Below are 24,651 nucleotides of genomic sequence, written 5' to 3' on the forward strand. Positions count from 1 at the left end.
TAATTTCAAAATAATGGCGCGTTAGCGCCACCTCCGTTTTTTTTTAACATTGCGAGATAGGACGCGGGCAAAAATGAAGTTTGTCGTAGAATCCTGAAAATCGGTACAGACGTGCATCATGACAAGTTGAGCAAAAAATACTATTACGGCAATGCCGTCGGCCATATTGGATGTCGGCCATTTTGGATGAAAGCCCGCGAAGCGGGAATCTGCCTCTATTTTTCACTTCGTACAAAATCTATCTCCTCCTACAGCGTTTATTGGAACAAGCTTATTTTGGGTGGAAAATAATCTTGAGAAGTAGAACTTTAAAAGTTATCCAAATTATTTTTCTAACTTTTACGGTTTTTATGCGGCGAAGCCGCAAACTGGACGAAGTATTTTGCGATTTTACGCAAACAATAAATGGCTCCCATTTGCACATATGAAGCCTTATTTCGTTCAAATTTTGGCCCAAAATTCAAACCCGATCCGACGAAACTTTTGACTATTTCCAAATATTTAATTTTAAAATAATGGCGCGTTAGCGCCACCTCAGTTTTTTTTTTGTATTGCAGGATAGGACACGGGCAAAAATTAAGTTTGTCGTAGAATCCTAAAAATCGGTACAGACATCATGACAAGTTGAGCAAAAAATATTATTACGGCAAGGCCGTCGGCCATATTGGATGTCGGCCATTTTGGATGAAAGCCCGCGAAGCGGGAATACTCATCTATTTTTCACTTCGCACAAAATCTATCTCCTCCTAGACCGTTAATAGGAACGAGCTAATTTTGGGTGGAAAATAATCTTGAGAAGTAGAACTTTAAAAGTTATCCAAATTATTTTTGTAACTTTAACGTTTTTTATGCGGCGAAGCCGCAAACTGGACGAAGTATTTTGCAATTTTTCGCAAACAATAAATGGCTCCCATTCGCACATATGAAGCCCGATTTGTATCATTTTTTTGTCAGGTGTTAAAGTCACAGTCCTAAACACTCTCATTAGGCAAAATTCAAATTTGGCGTGATAGCGCCCCCTATAGGAATTATATGGTGAGTACAAATTTTAGTTTCACGAAAATTAATATAATTTGGCACAAAATTCTATTTCGTCGCTCCGATCAGAAAAGTCAATCACACCTATGCCATATTTTTCACGGTGTTGCCGTAGCGATGACCAGAATGTCCCATTTTATTGTGATGGAAAAATGTTAAACTCCATAATTAAGCAACATGTGCTTTTTCTATCTCCTCCGATGAAAACCTGGTGAAGATCTAGAGAAGTGAGAAACCAAAGGTTATCCAAAGTACTTAGATAAACTAAAAGTATTTTCAACCCTAAGTAAAATTTAAAAATACGCTTCAGTTTGCAGATATAGCGTGATACAAATTCATACACCACGCTCCAAAAAACTCATGGATGGTGTCGTGTCTCGGGCTCTTTCAATCACTGACAGTAATCTCAGAGACCTGGGATGATTAGTTTTCAGGTTAAGCCCAGTTAAGGGAAAAACTACTGAAAAAGGATGTTCCACTTTGTTCAGCAGGTCACATTTTCAAGCAATAAGAGACAGAAAAAGGATCTCTCTGCTGATGAAAAGCATGAAATAGTTGAATGCCTTGGTCTAGGTATGAAAACCTTCAATATTTCATGAAAGATGAAGCGCAATCATCGAACTGATAAGAGATTTGTGGATGATTCAGACACACACGGGTTTGTGCAGATTAAGGCAAAATGAGGACGGTTTCTGCCAGACAAATACATCAGATTAAGAGAACAGCAGCTACAAAGCAGCATACAGGTATTTGAAGCTGCTGGTGCCTCTGGAGTCTCCCGAACATGAAGGTGTCGGACCCTCCAGAGGCTGCAGTTGTGCATAAACCTTCTATCCGGCCTCCCCTAAACTGTTCATTGAAGCTGAAGCAGAAACGGCTGCAGTGGCTCAGAAATACATGAGACTCATTTTCAAACAGTCTTGTTCACTGATGAGGCCGTGTAGCCCTGGATGGTCAGATGGATGGAGGAGTCTATGGTTGGTGAATGGCCACAATGTCCCAACAAGGCTGTGACGTCAGTAAGGAGGGGGCGGAGTCAGAATCATGGGGAGAGAGCTGGTCGGCCCCTTTAGGATCCCTGACGGTGTGAAAATGACCTCTTTCTGACTGACCACTTTCTTCTATGCTACAAAAAGAAGAGCCGTGTTTTCCCAAACAAGATCCTCTTCATGCATGACAACGCACCATGTCCTGCTGTAAAGAAAACCTCTGCATCACTGGCTGCTATGGGCAGAAAAGGAGAGAGACTCATGATGTGGACCCCCTCCTCCCCTGACCTCAACCCTATTGAGAACCTTTGGAGCCTCATCAAGAAAAACTTCTATGAGGGTGGGAGGCAGTTTTCATCCAAACAGCAGCTCTGGGAGGCTATTCTAACATCCTGCAAAGAAATCCAAGCAGAAACTGTCCAAAAACTCACAAGTTTAATGGATTTAAGAATTTTGAAGCTGCTCAAAGAAGGTCCTATGTTAAAATCTAACTTGACCTATTGAGATGTTTTTGATTGAAATACAGTGCCTCTCGAAAGTATTCATACACCTTCAACTTTTGCACATTTTGTCATGTTTACAACCCTAAACATAAAGATTTTCATTTTTATTTTTTTACTGAACGTTCACACACAAGTAACTGACAACTGTGAAGTGAAAGCAAAATGATACATGATTCTGTTATTTTTTTTAAAATAGAAAAGTGAAAAGTGGGGCTTGCATAAGTATTCATACAGCATGAATGAATACTTTGTGGAACCCCCTTTTACTATAATAACAGCACAAGTCTTTTGGGGTTTGACTCTACAAGATTTGCACATGTAGAGACTGACATTTTAGCTCATTCATCTTTACAAAACAACTCCAGCTCTGTCACATTAGAAGGAGAGCGTTTGTGAACAGCAGTTTTCAGATTATTCCACAGATTTTCTATAGGATTTAGGTCAGGACTTTGACTGGGCCATTCTAACACATTAATATGTTTTTATTGAAACCATTCCATTGTAGATTTATCTTTGTGTTTAGGGTCATTGTCCTGCTGAAGGTGAATCTCCGCCTCAGCCTCAGTTCTCTTGTGACTCCAGCAGGTTTTCCTCCATAATGTCTCTGTATTTGGCTCCATCCATCTTCCCAACTATTCTTACAATCTCCCCAGTCCCCGCTGAGGAAAAGCAGCCCCACAGCATGATGCTCCCCCCCGTATATCTGACACTGGGGATGGTGCACTCAGGACGATGAGCAGTGTCAGGTTTCCTCCATACATAACGTTTGTCTATCTGACCAAAGCTCCTTCTTCCACATGGAGCTGTGTCCTCCATATGACTTCTACAAACTTCAAACAGGATTTCTTATGGCCTCCTTTCAATAATGTCTTTCTTCTTCCACTCGTCCATGAAGGCCAGATTTGTGTAGATACGACTTATAGTTGTCCCATGTACAGATTCCCCCAGCTCAGCGGCAGGACTTCAGCTCCTCCAGAGTTATCTTGGGGGGTTGTATTTCTGACCAGTGTCTCCTTGTTCAGTTTGTTAGTTTAGGTGGACGGCCATGTCTTGGTAAGTCTGCAGTGGTGCTTTACTCTTTCCATTTCTGAATGATGGATTGAACAGTTGCTCTGGGAGATGTTTAAATCTTGGGAAATCTTTGTATAACTTAATGCTGCTTTAAACTTCTCCACAGCTTTATCCCTGACCTCTCTGGTGCTCCTTGGCCTTCATGATGTTGTTTAGTGACCAATACACTTCGACCACAGCTCTGAGGGCCTAAAAGAACAGCTGTAATTATACTGAGAGTAGATTACACACAGGTGCCTCTATTTAACCGTTAGGCCAAGGTGTGAACATTCTGGAGTCATTAGGAATGTTTTAAAGGCAATTTAATGGACTCAGAAAATGCTGTATGATACTTATGCAAGCCCCACTTTTCACTTTTCTATTTTATGAAAAATAACAGAATCATGTATCATTTCGCTTTCACTTCACAGTTGTCTGTTACTTGTGTGTGAACGTTCAGTAAAAAAAATACAAATAAAAATCTTTATGTTTAGGGTTGTAAACATGACAAAATGTGCAAAAGTCCAAGGTGTATGAATACTTACGAGAGGCACTGTAGGGCCATTTTTGGCTCAAAATTTGACTTTTTTTTTACATAAACATGTCCCACCGACCCAAAAAATGATATAAACTGGTAAATTTACTATCAGTGCATTTTTATGAAGTCAAACTAAAGATAGAACCCACATTTATTTCAAAATGTTATTTTATGAGTGAAATATTAGAGAAACAAAATGGGGTCAAAAATGAGCCCAGGTGACCACGAGTGTAACTATTTGTTCTCATTCAAATGTATGACAAAATTCAAAAATTGCATTAACACAAAAGTTTGACTATTTCCACTTGGAAACTGACCAGATAGTCTGAGTTATCCTCAGAATTCGATTTTTGATGTTTTATGACTGTTGTTTGTTCAGGATTTGGTGTTTTTTTTACATAAACAAGGCCTATACACTGAAAAAAAATAAACACATTTTTTTTGTATCAGGCCATTAGTCTGAAGCTACACTAAAGATAAAACCCAAACTTGTTGAAAAAGGTTATTTTATGGCTGAGATATTAGAAAAACAAAATTGGGTCAAAAATGACCCAAGGTGACCACGAGTGTAACTCTTTCTCATAACATTATAATCACTTAATCAAAAAATGTAAAAAACAATTACTGGTAAAAGTCATGGATGTTAACGCATATCCGAAAATTCAGACCATTTGATAAAACTATGACAGAGATACGCATCGACAAAGTGACCACGACACAAGGGTTAAATGATCCTCGACAAGTTAAAGACTTTCATTTGAGTTGACAATTTAGGAAATCAGAGAAAAATGTCATTTGCATAATAATTTGGAATGCGGTGTACACATTTTTCTCTGTATAATGTATAAATTAAGAGCAGAGTTCTCACTATTGTCAAAAAAGTTTGTTTTTTTTCTGACAAAAACTTTGTCAGATACCAAGAGGGCACATTAGCGCATTCCAAAAATCCTAAAACTAAGACCCTCGGGGAAAAAACTTAAAAAACAAACAGGCATAAAGGCAGTAGCAATACCGTAGATTTTGATTGAGGGAGACCAAAGGGGGCAGGGCGGTCGGCGAGGGCCGCTAATCGCCGCTTGCGGCTATATTTCTTTATTGGTCTCACAATGGAAAAATTCACTTGTTAAATCAGCTCTCAAAAAACACTCAGGGTGTGCAAAATAGATAGGAAATGTGCCAATTAAATAGTGAATAAAAGTGTTCTATATACAATGAATAAAAAAGCGTTAAGGGGGGAAAAAAATACAAATAATAATAGATTAAATTAGAGCATGTAAAAAATGTCAGCAGTGCAAAGTGATTTTTTTTAAATTCCTTAATATCATGATTGGAAAAGTTTGAACTTGTTGCCGAGAAATGATGTGAAATTGTTATGATTGCACTTGCATTCAAAAGGAGACCCTGATTTTGGCTTCTTAATAAACACTACATCTAACATGGGCATCTAAAAAATTGGCAGTGATTTTTACCCTCACTGTTCAGTGACCTGTTGATATTATTTGGACAAAATTATAATATAATAACAATAATTCTGTTAGGGTGAGTACGCTGATAGTTCTTGGTTTATTGGGACCCTATAAAATAACCAATGCAACCTCAACGTCAATCCCAGATTTCAGGTAAATGTCAGAATGATCCAAATTGTCTCTTGTCAAGAATATTGATATGAATCACACAAATTAAAGAATGTGTGTTTTCAATAATTAATTACTATAATTTTATTATTAAACATTGAATATAGGTTTATAATTTTATATTTTAATTGATTAGTATTGCATGTGATACAGAGAGGAGAGTGTTGCACGTTTTGGTTTTTTAGTGGGAGCATATGCACTTCCTATATGAACCTGTAACATTAACATCTACCTTTATGAACCTCATTGATATTCCCACGCGCTTTATAATTTACCCCGCTTTGACCCGCCACTGTATGGCACTGGCGTTTAATAGAACATGTACTTATACATTTCTGTCATTGCTGAGAACAAACTATTGCTTGGTTGGATGGAGACCATTCCATTCAGCCATGTCTGTGCACTGTCAGACCACACACTTCTCCTCCACCATAATGAAAGCCCAGCTTGATTTTGAAAAACAAATAGGAAAAGACAAGCAGACTGTAAATTGCTGCCGGCAATTCAGCGGCGCTATAATCACGAGTTGTTTGTGCGCAATTGTTTTCTCCGTGTCACTTGCTTTGCGTTTTGCTATTTAAAATATTCAATGTCATCGTCACCTCAGGCGGGGAAAGGGAGATTTGTATAGATAAAGGAATGTTCCCCCTGGGCCAATATGATAATGAAGAATTGGGGAATGAGTTTGCGCTTGCACGACAAATCCTCTGGGTCTGAAGATTTTATTAAGGGTGAAGCCACACACAGTTAGTGCCTTGAAAATAATCAATCACATCCCATGCATGTCTTCAGGTGATGCATATCTGAGCAGCATTTGTTGGAGAGATTATGTCTTAATGGTATAAGCAATTACGACAGGTACAAGTGTCAGCTTATCTAAAGTGGATTTCTGATATTCCTTTTCTGTTCATCGCGCAGTGACGTCTTTGAAGCTTCCCTGTAGTTTAAAATCAATCTCCATCTCAATGCGTTTGGTAAGCGTTAAGGTTAAAGCATACTTGATTGTCCCTGTAATGAAATTTGTCTTCTGCATTTCAATACCGACTATTGTGCTTCTTTTAAGTTGAAGGGAAAGCCAGAGTGCATGAAGGAAACTCACTCAGACACGAGAGAAAATATGGAAAACTCAGTACAGACCGTGACCTGAACCTGGGACCTTTTTGAGGAAAGGAAGCTAACCACATGGTCACTGTGTCGACATTTGCATTTGTCCTATGCAGTATACCACTCAAATTAGACTTAGGTAGTTTGTCATAGGACATGGGGCCAAATGGTAGCATGTAAAGACAAAGTGAGGCCAAATATACGACATCACAGCTACAATGAAGGGGAGACTATCCTGAAGGCCATCATCTTCTCTAGTTTGTTGTAGCTGCACTAGGACACCAACTGGTCCATCTTTTATCTGTTGGCAGACTCATAACCGCCTGAGATGAGGGTGCTGGTCTGCAAAATGTATCAGTTTTAGGGACTGATGACTAGGGGTTTGGGTGGTCCCATTTTTTTTTTTAAGATTCCCTAGAATAGAATTCTGCAATTGGTTCTACTGTATATTTGGCCAAATTATTTGGGGCCAACTTGTATGCAAATTAGTTCATAATTGGAGGTTGCACAAAGCACTTGAAAATTACCCTATACTGTAACATAGCAAGCCAAATGTAAAAGACATAGCCTACTATAATAATTTGTGGTTTTATTCTCAAAAAACAAAGTGAAACTTGCATAAAATGTTACTCAGAAAGTCCTCTAATCACTGTGGCTTTATTGGCATCACAAAAGATCTGCCTGTGCTCTTTCAACAACCTGCAGTAAGCACTGTTTCTGCTCTTCGTTCTTTGTTAGGCTACAGTTGAAGTCTTGAATAAGCTTCATCCCTCTTTCTGCAACATCACTGACAACTTTCCTGGAATGCACAATTTTAGCAGCCTTTTGAAAGTGTGCATCATCAGCCCAGTCTGTTGGAGAAATTCTTAGGAATGTTTGTGGCAGATCCAGAATTTCAAAGAAACGCATCGTGCTGGTGGTGACAAAATCACACAACGCTTTGGTGGAACCTCGGCTTTGGTGGAACCTCGGCTCTTTCTGTTCTTGTGTCACATTGGAGTCGAAAAATGCCAGGCCAACCACCTCTTCACTCAAGTACCAAAGATGCCGGCCAAACGCTGTTAATACTGTGACAGCTTATTGAGGAATGGCAAATCATTTGCAGGAGTAGAGACTTACTACAAAGAGAAGAAACTGTAGCATTCCACGCTCTTCAGATGCTTTCAAGGTGAACTGCTCTCTGAACATCCACATTTTAAAGCAGTAAATCATCTTAGCCATCCATCTTGCTCTGTGAAGAGCACCATGAGCTCGGAAATGAACTCCTTGAGGTGGTTTTAACTCTTTCTTACTCCTCTGGAAAACGTGTCGCTATATTGAGCTACTTAATAATATATATATAAAGCATTAGACTACTCCAGCATAACCACTAATCGACATCTACATAAGCGTTTGCTGATCATGTTTTCCAACACTGAAAGCTCCATTTCACAAACTTGCCCACCGTAGAGGATAAACCCGCAAACAACAGCTTGATATCAGTTAAATAATAGTGCAAAAAATCCCCTTGAATGTGTGACAGTGCCTCTCCCATCACTATTTGCAAACTGACATGGGTCCAACAACATGATGAACATCATTTTTCAGAGAGCCAGCACGATATGTTGTAAAGTTTTCTTGACAACTGATGGAATTGCAACTTGTGTTTTTAGTTACTGGAATGATTGAGTTGCTTACACCAGTGTCCACTGTGAGCTGAAACAGGGGACTGCAGCTCCTCTGTAAAAGTTAAAAGCTGAGTAAGGATCAAGCTCTTCGAGGGTGTCAACTTCTGCTGGGCAGGTCCCAGCACGTGCATTTGGGGCAGTGATGTAAATTCATTGTGAACTATGTTAGACACAACATACACATACTGACATATTACACTCAAAATATTATTTTTGATCATTTGAAATGAGAAAAAAATGATTGCCGTTGAACATGTCAATGAAATGCTTTTTTTTTTTTTTATATGGTTGCTTACTGTTGAGCTGTTCCATCGCAAACTAAACCATGTCTTCTTTAAACTCTGCTATCTCACTTCTTCCAGCAGCTGTGGAGAAAGAACTGGTATCTATCGAGGACCATTTTTCTTTGAAGCGTTTGAATAGGGCAATGTCTGGCCCTGATGATGCTATGGTCACTTTCAAAGCTATGAAACTTTGAGCAGCTTGTGCAACCTCTGAAAAACCTTCTTCTCCTTCCTAATTTCTCCCTAAATTATCTTATGGATGCCAAAACATAATGCAGGGTTCTAATCAAGGTAATCTGAAACTTTTTTATTTTATTTTTTTTACCATGCTTTGGGTGGTCCAACTGGAGGTGCAGCAGTTGGTGTGCAGGAAGAAGAGTATGGGGGACATATACAGTCCTCTGGGGATCCCATAGTCACATTCTGCATCCATAAAAACAACCTTTTGAAATACAGAGCAGGATCACACACATGAGGTCCATATTGCAGGGATGAACAAGCTACTGAACACAATTGTTTAGAACCTGTAACCACAGAAACCCAGCAGGCCAGGCTTAAGACATGTCCAAGTTCACAGGGAGTGGATGAGGAGGTAGAGCTGGAGGGGTTTGGCAGACTGGAAGTATAGCAAGCACAAAGTGGAGTGAGAAGCAGGGAGCCCAGACAGTGAACAGAGGAGAGGATCACTGTGCAGACAGGTAATGGGCAGACAGGCCGGGGCAGGAGACACAACAAGACAGTAACAACAGCACAGGGTGTTCCAGAATCAGGCAGTGTGCTCAAACTCGGGAGAACATGGTATAGTAGGATCGGCTTTTGGGTTCACATTACACTCCGTTTTCTGTCTGTACGTTTCTTGAAACTTATTAGCCATTTTTCCCAGTTAATGTATGCCATTATTAGCATTTTTTAACTACAAGGGGTGCAGGGGAAATAAGGGGGGGAAAGCTTGAGAAAGTTTGAGATCTGCCATAAATATTGTAATGTAATGTCTCAACACATTGCTCTCCATTACATTTAAACAAGCAAAACATTTGTATGATAGTTTTTTCATTAAATCGTTTCCTTGATTAAGATCAGGACCAAAACAAGGAAAGGAAGGAAAATCGTGACTTAAAGAGGGGGTATTATGCTTTTTTCAGCCACATAGCACCAGTCTATAGCACACTACAATGATGACGAAACCTTCTGTTGGTCTGTCAATGCAGTAAATTAGAATAACTGCCTTGTATAAAATTGCTCTTTCAAAATGGCGTTAGCAAATGACTTGAAATAGGCCTTTGTCTCTTTAAGAACCTCTGACCCTTTGCGACACGCCCCCTCCACACGCTGTCTGTGGCATCACAACAACACTGCGCTCGTTGTCTCAACAGTATTGAAACTACGATCGGTGCATTTTAATTTTTATTGTTGGAAAGGAGCTACTGTTTATCACTTTGTGAACGATGGCCACACAGGATATTATTTGGAAACGAACCTTCCACATCGGACGCTTGGAAGGGGCTCTTACCTGAAAAATGACTGCTGTTTGGAGGCTATCTCTTTGCAACTGCCATGCCCTATGGATCTCTAACTATACCCCCATGGACGACACCAGGATCTGCAGGAGCCCAAACGACTCAAAAGACGGACATTATCTGTGCAGGTGGACAATGGTTTTTCGAGGTTACCCATTAGCTTGTTATAATCGACTACAGCTCATTGTTGATGAAAAGTCTGTAATAAACCACAAATGTGTAAAGCCAGGCTCATTGTGTGATCATCGTAAAGGCTGCTTCGAGTAGTTGCCGGCTTTATTGACGTTATTTGTGCATAATATGCTGCCTGTTTTCAATGAATGTTGTGAAGGTGAAGGTTGTTAGCTTGTCGCGGCTAATAGTGCCTTAGCTCAGGGAGAAACCACTCGGCTACGACTCACTGTAGATGAAATGTGAGCAATAAACTACGAAATCAACAAGCCAGGCTCCGTGTGTGATCATCATAAAGGCTGCTTCAAGCAGTTGCCTGTTTTAGTGACGTTTTCAATGCATAATATGCTGCTTGTATTCAGTGAATTTTCCCGTTAGCTTATCGCGGCTAGCTTGTTAGCTCCGGGAGAAAACCACTCGGCTACGACTCACTGTAGATGAAATGTGAGCAATAAACTACGAAATCAACAAGCCCGGCTCAGTGTGTGATCATCATAAAGGCTGCTTCAAGCAGTTGCCTGTTTTAGTGACGTTTTCAATGCATAATATGCTGCTTGTATTCAGTGAATTTTCCCGTTAGCTTGTCGCGGCTAGCTTGTTAGCTCCGGGAGAAAACCACTCGGCTATGACCCATTGTAGATGAAATGTGAGCAATAAACTTCCAAATCAACAAGCCTGGCTCCGTGTGTGATCATTGTGAAACGGTTCTTTATGTGTGTGGTGGTTTTATTGACTTTATTTGTGCATATTTTTCGTTTTCACGTGATGACTCGAGGTTTAGCTTAGCATTAGCTTTCTCCGGAGGCTCTGTGCATCATCAAGGCCCAGCGCAGAACCAGCCGCTGAAATAAGCGTTCTTGTCACCGGTTTGAATCCTGGGTGTTTCGGTAACAGAAACACTGATGTGTGTCTTTGTAAAAGTCTGCTGTAGCTCCGGTTCACAACACATGGAGCTAATCCTCCATGATGACTCTGTTTACATCTTAGGGCTAGACACTGCGGGGAGGGGGTTCTGCTGAAGAGCAGTGGTTGGTTACTCGGCTGGTGACGAAAGGTCGGAGGCGTATCCTGGAGGTCGAGGGCGTTTCCTGAAGGAATCAGGCGTTTTATCCCTAAAATGGCCGCCATCAGAGTTTCTACAGATTACTCGAAAATACGTGAATGTGCCCAGGCAACACTTCAGGCATGGTTTTAATGAGGGAATGACTTAATAACATGATGTAAAGCTTGAAAAAGTCGATTTTGCATAATAGGCCCCCTTTAAACTAAACTTTTACACATTTTTTTAGGCGGTTTTAACCAAGAGACCTTATGCAAAATGGATATTGTGTGACCTAATTATGTGATATATTGTATATACTGTACATACGCCGAATGTAGAACCAACATTTTGACACAGAGTAAAAACAAATGGACTTCAGGCTCAGGTGTGTGGCAGGTGCAGTCTTATTGGACACCACAGCTGCGGGAGACAAGACGAGCCGAGATAATTGTGGCGGAGACAGCGAAGACACGAGGGACCAGACAGGGACAGAAGCTGGACAGTACAACCACAGACAGATGTGCCGACAGATGTGTGGTCCTGAGCTCCAATGTTACCACTTATTCCGGCACACAATTACATTGGGTCTGTGTGATGTGGAAAAACTGCTCATTTAGAAATTGACAATGGTTTGCTCACTTGGCTCACGTCTCTGGTCGATGATACTCGTGATGGCCAATTCTGGCACCTGAAACAACAAAAACGATCACAAAACAATGATCTCTTCATTTTTATAATTTGCATTCGTTTGACAATTGACAATGCACATGTATGTTTGCAGATGATTTCACATTTTTGGATTATACAAAAGGCACAAAATAATATCGATAAAAACTTTAAAAAAATAAAAAATTAGACGCATTTAAGATAAGATAGAACTTTATTGATCTCACAATGGAAAAATTCACCTGCTACATTAGCTCTAAAGAACACTCAGGGGGTGCAAATAGACAGGAAAATGTAAGTAAAAGTAACTAGAGGTGTCTTATATATTAATATTAAGTGTTAAATGGGCAAAATATAAATAATAAGTGTTGTTTAATATTTATTTGGATTCAAACTTGGATTATTGGCCGTAAAGGGAGTTTAAAAATGTTAAAATATGTTTTTCCTCCCACTACATGTTCCAGCAATGTCCTAAGGTGTAGAATCAGCCCAGACCTGTTCACCACAATTGCAAATCCTGCTCTGTCTCAAAAAGTTGTTACGTCGGGTCCGAAGTGCCGTCATGCACGAGCTTAATATAGAAGGTGCAGTTACACGTATGACCTGAGGTGGTAGTAGTGAGTATAAAAAGGCCAACTTGCATATTGCCCCTTTTAGCATTTTTTTTTTAATTTACATTTTTATGCTAAAACATAGTTAACACAATTCCAAGATTTTGCTGAACTTTTTTTTTTTTAGTTTGACCATATAGACCAGATAGAGCCAAACAATATTAACTGTTGTCGTGCCAACCATGGTATGTTAATGGAAAATAAGTCAAACTGCTATGAAACTTTACCTCTATCTATGTCACTTCCGGTCATAACCTTAAAAATTCAACAAACATAATCTTCATTAATTTTATTCATCTAAATAAGTCATATTTTCAAAAGCATTAAAACATATGCACTTTAAGACATGGGCTGTCTTTTTTTGTATTGGTTGATCAACCACTAAAACATCTTTCAAGACCTTCTTTTCCTGTTGCTTTCAAGGCCAAAGTCCTGATTTGACTCCATGTGTACCATCATCCACCATTCTCTGGCAGTTCATTGTGGTTGGGACATTAGTGAAGCCGTTAGAGATATAAAGTCTCATAGGCGGTGTCAGATGTGCTGATGCCCCTGTTCCAGCTCTATGCCTGTGATGAGTACAGATGGACAGGGCAGTCCTCGGTGGACAGGGGACGCTATAGCTCACTGTTAGGCCGCATACACGCAGCAGTCACGTCCCATTGACCACCATTACAACCATTACACCACAGCAAAGCAAATCATAGGATAGGGGTGACAGCCTTTTTTCCACTGTGTGTCCTCACCAGCTATTATTGCGCTGAAGGATATTTAATCCCGGAAATTGTGTAGTTTCAAACTAGATATACAATTATATAACTTTGAGTGTCTTTGGAAGCAGGACAGTTTTCTTGGAATATCTAGGGACAGGAGGTTTTATACATGTGTTTCAAAGCAGTACATGAAACATTGTCCAGCAGTTGTTATATACAATGAATAAAAAGTCATTGTTATGCCCATTATTTTCACCATGTAATTGAAACAGTTGCAGTATCCACACCATTACCTTCAAACATTAAGTTGTACACTTGAATGATTTCTAAAGATTCCAACTCCTCTTTACTCTGGTCAATGTGGTTTACAGGCCTCCCTCATTCTAAAGTCTATGTACTCGGTGCCACCCAGTCTCCAGACCCTTGGCACCCTCCGTACGTTGTTTGGAGATTGGATGTCTGCAAAGTGTTGTTGACAGCGTGTGATGTATTTACATAGTGTGTGTGCTGACAGGAGGGCCCGTCCCATGTCCTGATTGACTGGATCCGGTCACAGTCGACAGTTTTGCTCTGTTTAACCCGAGCGGGGTGCTTGCTCACTCGATCAGACGTCCAAGAAGATGAGACCAAGACCTTCCCTCTTCTTGGCTGACATTGGCGGCTTTGGCAGGCAAGCGGGTCGAGCATTTTGTACTGAATGTAGCAACAATCTGCAAGCTACAAACGCAACAAGCTGGGAAAACATGTCAAATGTGAGGAGAAAGTCATGCTTGTGTGGCCCAAGATAAGCATCCACATTCAGTCACTCGAAGGTAAACAATCACATGTAATGCTTTTAATCAATCTCATTCACACTGTTACCTAAATAAGATTCCCTTATCATGAGCTGAAAATGTACTGCCGCCATCGTGTATTAAATATTTGTGCTAGTTGCAGGCCCATGCAATGACGCTCCACTCGTTTCCCTTAGAATCCCTGTTTCTTGAGGTTTTGAGAGTTAAGATTTTGTTTGGATACCTCGCAGCTTCAGAAACAAAATGCTCCTCACACTGAATAAGTCAGCGGTTGACGTGTTGTCCTTCCTCTTGCTGTTGTTCGCTCTGTGGGGAGCAGCTGCACTAAAGTCGGAGCGCTCCTCCTTATTTATGACACACATGTCTACAGTCGAGTGCAGCAGCCTGTGATTATGTTTTCTACTGAGTTGCCTTGTGGTATACTTGTATGTTTATTTAACATGGCTCGTATTTATTGCTATGTTGGAGCGTTAAGAATGACAGAGACAGAAGTTCTCCATCAAAACTAGCATGAACAAAGATACACAGAGGTGCAGAGTAACGCCTGTAATGATCAAAAAGAACATATCAAATAAACATAAAGTGCTTTAAAGGTGACATGATGGGACTGGTGTCAGATTTACATGATATGGTCTTGTATACATAAAACAGTCACTCTTTTGTGGTCTGTAATTACTAATGAGCTATCGATGACTGCTCCATTCTGAATACTGCAATTATACTTCTTACGGTGCATATTGATTATCGACTCAAAGCTTTATTAAACCCGGGTTATTGAATCACCCTTTCCACGTTTACTTATGGGAAATAAAAGGAAAATGTTAATAGTTCTTACATGTATATTTGATAATGGCGCCTAATGGTGTTAAATTGTTTTCATCAGTCCTTTAATATTGATTCATATTGTAGATCATTTTAATATTGCATGTATGTTAATGAGCAACCCCTCTTTTAGGAGAATCATGAGGAAGGCTGGATCTAACTGTGTCAACTGGTTACTATTACTACTACTACTACTACTACTACTACTACTACTACTACGACTACTTCCCTATGTAAATGTGAGCTTTAACCTCTCACTCCCCAGCCCATTTTCTCCAGTTCAGCTTTACCCAATTCTAAAAGCTTCTCAACTGCGCACACATCATTCATCCTGGCCCATTGTACGTGTTTTTAGTGGTAGGGGAAACCGGAGTACCCACAGGAAACCTACGCAGCCACGGGGAGAACATGCAAACTCCACACAGAAAGGCCCCCGTCCTGGTGGGAATCCAACCCTGGACCTGGAGCCGCGAAGCACGAGCGCTAACCGTACCGCCCCATTTGAAAGCTTAGAACTGATTCTTTTTGAGCTTTTTTGTAGCGTTGTCACCGTATTAATGACACATTTTTTGGTCATGTTTTCATCGCGTTTTCGTAGGTTTTATTATTTTTTTTACGGGTTTTCGTTGTTTTTTTGTCACTTTTTCCTCATGTAATTGTTGCTTTTTCTATATTTTTTGATTGCGTTTTCATCCTAGTTTTCTTCAATATTTTGATGCTTTTTTTTCAAGAAGCTTTTAGATTTGGGTAAAACCAAACTGGAGAAAATGTGCTCAGTTCCGGGGCTTATAATATGGGATTTTATTTCTTTGTACATTTTCTAACAAATTTTGATTACATTGATTATAATCGACTTCAATTACTCTCCTACGTAACTGTCTAGGAACAACTCAGAACAATAAGCGTCTCCTTCCTTGACCTAAAGTGTCAAACGTGTGTCTAAATTCCTCACCTTTGCACGAGAGCCCCGCACTTGAACCAAGAGCTGAGAAACGCACGCTCTCCCCCTCCAGCACGCACGCACGCTTGCGACGCACGCACACAGCACAACCGCGCGCGCAGCACACACGTGAACGCGACGTCGCCTTGTGAGCAGCTAACCCCCTCTAGTGCCGAGCGTGTCTCTCTCCTCCTCGCGGACCAGACGCGCTCAGTTTCCCCCGCGCCGTAGCTGCAGCTGCCGTGTGTGCGCGCCCGGGCTGCTCCTCCTGCACTATCCTCCTCCTCCTCCTCCTCCTCGCCTTCTCTCCGCCGTCTGGCCGCCCCGAGTCCGTTCAAGAGGACGTCTCAAGTCCTCAAGTCATCACTTTTTTCTTTTCAAGACGGAGACTTACTTCGCGTCGCTTCGTCCACGACAGTCTCCGAAGTGCGTAAAGAAGGCGCCAAAGTTGCCATGAGATAAAGTGCCAAGAAAAGGACTGTAAAGACTGTACATTGCGAGGATGGACCAGTTTTCGTTACGCTCCCCGGCACCACTGCTCTCCAATCGGGGCCAAATGTAACGCACCAGGACGATCGCTTGCGGAGGAATTCAGTCGCTTCTCCCTCCAAAAAAATACGCTGGAATAAACAACGCGTCAAAATCGCCCCGTGAATGCAGCAGACATGAGTTTTGACAACAGATACTCCTTCGTTTTACTTTTTCTGGGGATTGTCATCACCGGACGCGGCGACTGCAATCAAGGTAGGGACTGTAAGGGGGGGGGGAACCCGCATTTTGCCAGGGTCCATTTGGGCGGATGTTTTACGCAGTTAACTATTAGCACCGCGCAGTGTCGTGCTGTTAACAGTCAATAAAGTAGCACGACCTCATTATTAAAAGTCGTTAAGCACATTCCGCGCTGAAGCGAACGCGCCATTGCAGCAACTTTCACATCAGCCATTGGACTTTCTCTGAAAAATACAGAAGGGAGGTCAAGTTGGAAGCTCGTTTGACATTCTGTAGGTGATTGTATAGGCTGTGTGGATAAAGTTGTGTTGTTGTAGGCACGCTTTATTCAACTGATTCTGTCGTGATGGCGTGCAAACAAGCTGAATGATCACCTTTAGGCATAGATGGAATAACGTGTGATGCTTCCTGGAAGTAACAGTGGGAAAACGCCTGAAAATGTAGAGATCAAAGATTTGTATATCCTAAAAAATGAATAGATAGTCATTCACCTGTTTTGGGGTTACATTTGAAAGCACTCTCATTTGCTGATATTTCTTTGAATAGAGTAATGTGCCATATTGTTCAAAATACTTTTTTCGGTGGTAAATGTATTGCGAAAGTGGCAAATATTGAGTGAATTTTACTCATCACTTACTAGAATCAATTATGTGCAAATGCTTGAAAAAAAAAAAAAGCCTTCTTAGTGTGCGTTGTGCTCAGTTAATAGGATTTACATTTCTTCAGTTGATTTTTTTGTTTTTTTGTTTTTTGCATTCATTTACTCAGAAAAGTCCCAGTGAGATTCAGACAGTCCGTCAGGGAGTCTTGGTCCCAGAGGAGAACCCACTGTACATGTTTGTAGTGGTAGGGAAAACAAGAGCTCTCATGGAAGATTAGAACCCATGCTGTCACAGAGAACATGCAAAAAAAGGCCCCCATCTGTCCTGGGAAATGAACCGGGGACCTTCATAACTGCAGTGGTTCTCCAGTTCTTCTTTTTTTTTTTAAGCCGCGACCCCCGATATTAGAACCGCTGTTGTTCATGACCCACACAGGGCACATTTTCCATTCAAACCTATATGATCTCGCAAGCCCCCGGAATGCTCTCCAGAATGCATTGTGTTCTGTTACATAGCAACAGTGGATTTACGTTAGACACTAATTATAAATATTGGATGCTGGGACGTAAGTGGTTGGATTTGTCCCTGCGGCTTAAGCACTAACTGAACAATGTCTATCAGTGCATAGTTATTTGCAACTTTGCCCCATGCTATAAAAATAAACGTATTTACCTCCAAGTGTACCTCCAAAGATTCGCAAATGGATGCATTCTGTTATCCATTCTGCTGTCTATTGGGCTTTGTGTATCCCCCTTGTAGATCACACACAGGTGCATCACGCGAGCGGTTTAAAATAGGCTTATCGATTGCAGCGGGTGCACAGCGGGATCTGCCCCCCCAGGTTACGTTTTATTGTTCTGCTGGAGAGTTCAATAAGACCCACGCACCTCCCCGTCCTCTCAGACAGCCGCTACATAACATTCTCGTTGCGTTTTTTCTTTTTTTTTTCCTTTCTTTTTTTTTTTCTTCCCCCCTCTGTCCAAAGATGGGATGATTGAACTGATGTCCTCTTTCTGTTGTGCTAAAGTCGCTCATATCGACTGGTCCGGGACAAGCGCTACAACTGCGGGGCAGCTTAGTGAAGAGATGGGGGCCAGATAATAACTCAGATGACAGAGAAAAGTGGTTTGTTTTATACAAGCGCGCATTGTGGCATTATTTCAGATGAAAGAAAACCAAGGTGCCGTTTGTATCTGTCAATTGCTCGCTCAAATGATAAAGTTTTCATCAATTCCCCGGCTGTGGTAAAAATTTGTTGTTTTCTTCTATTTTGTCAATCCGAGACAGGAGGCGTGATCTGATACGCTTTGGATGCTGTCGAGGCGCCGATAAGGCACACTTTAAGATAAGGGATTCAGTAGAGATTTGCAACAATAAAATACTTTTTTTTTTGTGTCTAATTTGCTTCTATTCTGGCTTTGTTTTTCTGTTAAATCAGAACTCAGGACTGGAGACTGTTAAGCTATACTGTTCCATTAAATGTACAAATATCAAATTGTGACTCAAAATAATACAAAATCAGGACCCCAATGATGGAAAATTTTAATTAAATTAGGAAACCCATGCCCTGCCTTTCAGTCTGTGTCAGACAAAGTGTCATTCTCCGTCAGAAGGAAAACCTGGCTTCTTGAGATGTCGATATATATACTCTAACAGTGTATTGGTGGTGTATGTATGTGCCCTATTCTTTATGATCAAACATTGTCCCACCCCTCAATTCTCTTGTGGCACAGACAGACAGCAGCGTTTTGGTGTTAAAAAAAAAAAAAAAAAAAAACTTGTTTACCCTCCCCTATTTCTGTCGCCCTTGTGGAAATTTTCCAACCAGAAGATTGCTCTGTAATTCGAAAGATGCCGTCTTTGTTTCCCACTTCTGAAACACTTGGGATTGATTTTTCTTTTCTCCTTTTCTGCCCCGACAGTGAAACTCGGGCATTAGAAGTCAAGAAAGCGAGCCGCTCTCAGAAAATACGAACCTCCAATCAGATCAGTTTTACGCCAACATCTCACTCAAGGAAAGGCAAGAAGCTAGTTAGTGCCACATGAAAGAACGCCGTTGCTTGCGGTTGGGGGTTTTCGAGAGTCTAAAGGACTTAGGCATGGCTCTCTATCATAGCACTCTGCCTTCACTGATCCCCTGCACAAAAGCATTGAGATCTCCATCAGCACTGTCTGAAGTAGATATTCAGCAGCCGCGCACTGTCAGGAAAAATCAATCAGGCCAGTCCGAGCGAGCGCGGAAATGTCAGGACTGCTCCTCTGACTCATGCCGCCACCTCGAGTCTCACCGAGTTTTATGCATTTAAAAAGTCCTCTGCAGCGGCGCTTCTTAGTTTTTGGACTTGACAGAAGGTGGAAGATATCTATTGATACCTATACATTTCATGCTCATCATTTTTCTGTTAAAACTTGCAGGGTGTGGCGTGTAAACGGGACAATTCTCTAGAGATGAAATCTGTTTTCTCTGTTGTTGTTTTTTCACAATTGGTTTTAGTCTCACTGCAGTCAAACAGTTTTTAAATGTAATGAAAAACCATTGCATTCTTATCACAAATAACTAGGAATAAGCTTAGTCTTCCTGACGTATGGTTTCAGTATGCTCTTCCCAAGCCTGGATAGATAAAAGATTTAAAAAAAATCCTTAATGTGTTATAAGACTTCTTTTGGTTTATACACACTAGAAAAAAGCAAACTTAGAAAACTAAAAATGTGTAATTTGTGTTCAGACATTGTCAAAACCAAGCTGTTTAGAACGTACACCTTTGTCTACAGCCCCACTGTGGTGCAGATTGAAAAAGGCGTCTATGAAAAAGCTCAAAGTGGCTTATAATGATGCATTGCCAGTCTATTGTTTTCTCAGACTCGGGTTTGCACTTTTGATGCTCTCATCATGACAGATTTAGACACCGTTTGAATGAGTTTTAGAACTTTGCTGTTTAGACGCTGGTAAATCCTAATGTGTTCCCAGTCAGCTCTGTGGAAGCATTGGTACAGTTGTCTTTTATAATATACTTTGTTGTCTGTGTTGCTTGTTTTGGGTCTTCATATGGACCCAGAGTCTGCTAAATAATTATAATGATGATGATGATGATTATGAAAACCATATGCATCAATGTTCTATTCAGTCTCTTTCTGCCGATAGGAGCAGCAGAACAGCAAATATTGGTCAGGTTGTTGTTGTTGTGGCATAGGCCACCGTTTTTCAATACTGAGATATGTTCTTACCTGAGCTTAGGCGAGTTGATGCGTACCTGCCTAGTCTTTGTGTGTGCACTCAGTCACGCAAAAAGACCAAACATGTTGTTAGCATTTAGCCTCTCCTCTATGGGACCAACGAAGTCGAAGTTAGAAGCGACCAAGCTCTTCCACGTTTTCCCTATTTAAATACGGTTACGTGAGTAGCTACATGATAAGTATAGTCACACAAAATGAAACATGTCAATTTTCTAAGCGGATACAAAAAGGTGCTATATTGTAAGGCGTAAAAACGCCTTAGAAGCACTACGACTTTACCACGCAAACGTCGAGTATAAAATATAATTTTCTGTAACTATACTTAGATCGTGTAACTACTCATGTAACTGTATTTCAATAGGCAAAGCGTGGAAGAACTTGGTCGCTTCTAACCTCAACCCTGTTGGTCCCATAGAGGAGAGGAGGAGAGGCTAAATGCTACCAACATCTTTGGTCTAACTAGTCTAAGCTCAGGTATGACCATATCTGAGTATTGAAAAACAGTGGCCTGTTCCTTTAAAGGGACTATACGAGTTTAAATATGTTAAAATTAAGTATTTTCCTCCCCCTACATGTTTCAACAATGTCCTAAAGTGTAGAATGAGCTCAGACCTGTTCACCACAACTGTCTCTAAGATCCTGCACTGTCACTCCAAAAGGTGTTAATTCGGGTCCGTAGTGCCGTCATGAACGAGCTTAATATAGAAGGTGCAGTTACATGTATAACCTGAGGTGGCAGTCGTGAGTAAAATGGCTTACTTGCCCCTCGCCCCTTTAAGCAAAATAGCTTTGTGCTATTACTAGGTGTGCATTAATTATTCCGCAATTATTAAGTATTGATACTTCGGCATTTGCTCAGAGTCAGCACTATTTGTTGCCCATTTTTACTTCGTCATATCTGACAAATTTCTCTTGACTACAGTGTTTTAGTATTATGTGCCTCATCATCACAAATCCAAGTGAAAGCCTTGCTCACCTTGTTGAAAGACGTCCTATGATGATGGTAATGACTGTTCAGTTAGAAGAATGACAGCCGCGCGGTGAACTGGATCTGCGCTCAAATCTCATCAGAAAGTAATTACACTGGGAGAATAAGGTGGCCAATATGACTGATACTTAATTTAAGACTGTAATGTATTTAAATGAGCTGTAGAGTTAAAATCAAAGGCTTTGGCTGGCAGATGTGTCATATCAAGAAACACCTTAAGCCCCGCACTTAAAATACACTCACCGGTTAACCATGGGCAGCTTTGAACACAACGTACTAAAGTAGATCTAGCCAATCGGTCAAGAGACAAGTCATGTGACGCCTATATTAATCTATAAACACACGCAACTGATTGTGTTCCTTGGCTGGCGACTACTGCTGTCACGTCTGTCTCCGAGATGTTGCAGAGACATCTCCGAGACGTCGCGGTGACGTAATTTGGCGAGCGCGCAAGCAATCCCAGTCGCAGCGGCGTCTCCTCTGGTGAGACAGGACAAATGTAATGGTCACCTGAAAGCACTGAATGTTGAAATGGCATACAAACTCGCGCAATCCCCTGAAATATTTCTGTTAAAGCATTGCCTGAAAAAAAAAAAAAATGTTGTTCCCACACAGATAAAGTGCGGGAGTTTGAAAGGCAAGAACTGGGCTCGTATACTTTCATGTCTTTCAGAACGATGAAGACGGCAGTAAGCAAATCCATATTCAGTCGTACATAAATGTCACAAACGGCCCAAAGACAATGTACTGACTGTTAGCAACAACACAGCACTGACGCCACAACAAAATGAGAGGATCACTGCTAATGCCAGGCCTCCGTTGGTTTGTTCGCCCCAGAAATTAAGCATAAGATAATGGTATTTCCACATTTGCTCCCTTTAGAATGCACAGCAAGAGAGCTTTCCATCTCCATTTAACACCACTTTGATGAGCAGCAGCAGCAGGAGTGGCTTCAGGATTTTCTTTTTTTTTTCCCCAGGATAATCTTTTTTGACGTACCCTTGAGGGATGCCCGAGGTCAAAACGGAACTTGTCTAAACAAAAATAAAGGTTCCAAATACGTTCCAAATCTGTGCAGGCCCAGTGTGGAATTCTCTCCATCTTGAAAACAGTGTCTTGTTCCCTTTGTTTTGTGCATGTTACTATGCAGGTCCAACTGACATGGGACAATAGGACCCTGCACAGGTAGTTCTGAAGGATTGATGACTTCGCATATGTGGGATTATGGGAATATAACGCCGTTAAATACATTTTCAGTGAACATGCTTTCACATAATAACCTTGAAATGAAGCTTCAAAAATGAATAAATACATGGATTTACTAAATAAATGAATAATCTTGCTTTCAATATTGTTATTTATTGATTTATAAGACTATGGGCAGCATGGTAGCGCAGCGGTTAGCGCTCATGCTTCACAGCAAAAAGGCCCCGGGTTCGATTCCCAACTGTACGGGGCCTTTTTGCTTAACACCTTCTTTTGCATGTTCTTCCTGTGTGTAGCTTTCCTCTGGGTACTCTGATTTCCCTGACCACTAAAACATTGACAATAGGTTTCCATGGCCAGGACTCCCCTTAAAATGATATTATTTATCTTCCTGGTTAAATAAAGGTCAAATGAGATTATTGTTTATAATTGTTTCATTTTTCTTATTTCATGGCAAAACCATCCACTGATAGACAAACATCTTCTGCCTGTAAAGTATGAAAAATACATACACAAATAACATATGACAAACCATATATTGTAAATCAAGTCAAAACAAGTATTATTTATATAATGTATTGTTAATTAATTTATAGTAATTAGAAAATGTGCGCATTGATTAACACATCAACAACCTGCAGTGATCAGTGAAGCGCCGCTCGAGACCCTCTGAACCTGAGCCACTTCAAACGCTCTTTCAAAGTCACTCAGACTCCAAAGAAGGTCCGAACAAGTCCACTGTGTTGGCCGCAGTTTATTTCGCTGAATGTCTGATCCCTTTGTGGATGCGTTAAAGACTGAGTCACGCCTGTCAGTTCGCCTCTGATACGGAGAGCTTTCAATTTCACAGCACATCGTGAGCTGCTTAGCACCGATACTTTGTTTACACCATTACATAATAACGCATTCACTCAAACAGAAGCTCAAATCTATTTTACAAGCGCTACTGAACATATTATGCAGACCGAAAAAAAATCTGCCTGTAAGTGAAGTGAACACACCTTAAGATTTTGAACTCTTCTTGTGACTATATAATATTATGTGTTTATTTATTCTTGTCATCCTCTGGGGTTGGATTAAACCTTTCTGCACAAGTTATAGGTGACTTCTGAACAACCTTGCAGCTGACAAACTTATAAGGAGACAGCCATATTTATGCAAAAAGCCAGCCTCGCGCGCACCTGTAGACAAGAGTGGTGAGTGCGCCCCCAGGTCTGTCGCACGGGCGCAGTTATTTTAAGGTGTTTGTTTTGCACGGAGCGGGACCCATAGGCAAGACAGGAGATGTCATCATTCTACTTGAGCGCCGTATATTTATGAGTTGGCCAGCTCATGTTCTATTTATATCTCACGGAGGAAGTCCCAGAGGACCGTAAGCTCCAGGCAGGGTCCGTGGGTGCCGCTGAGCTGAAAGAGAGCTCTACACGGGGAGAAGCTGGGAGAGAACAGGGAGGATTGGATAGAGATGTACACCCAGGCAGTTTTAGGCCACACTGACAATTACGGAGTTCACACTGGCACAGATGTAGTTCAGCCACCTGGACAAAAGGAATGGGTTGGGTTAAGGAAAGGCATGTGTGACAAATCCATGGGCTAAACTGAACCTATTTTGAGTGCATGGTAATGAAACTGAAAAGGTAATCCAACGTCAATTTCTCGTCCTTTATTTTCACCAAATTCCCACATTACATTTAGAGATTTGCAGATGAATTTTGCACCGATTTTCTACCTCAATTTAGGCTCGACACTGGCACAAAAACTACACTTTTTTAACCGATTAACCCCCACCTGAACCGAGCACATTTTCAC

General features: G+C 41.0%; 1 protein-coding gene across 1 annotated transcript in view; it reads left to right on the top strand.

The window, feature by feature from the left end:
- The first annotated feature begins 16,208 nt into the window (after positions 1 to 16,208).
- epha6 (eph receptor A6) overlaps positions 16,209 to 24,651 on the top strand; it is a 320,275-nt gene continuing 311,832 nt past the window's right edge. The window contains exon 1 of the mRNA XM_079563391.1: positions 16,209 to 16,827. Within this exon, the coding sequence (XP_079419517.1) occupies positions 16,749 to 16,827 (79 nt within the window). The 5' untranslated portion in view covers positions 16,209 to 16,748. The remainder of the gene's footprint in view (positions 16,828 to 24,651) is intronic.

Source organism: Gobius niger, assembly GCF_951799975.1.
Source record: "Gobius niger genome assembly, chromosome: 9".
NCBI classification, from domain to species: Eukaryota; Metazoa; Chordata; class Actinopteri; order Gobiiformes; family Gobiidae; genus Gobius; species Gobius niger.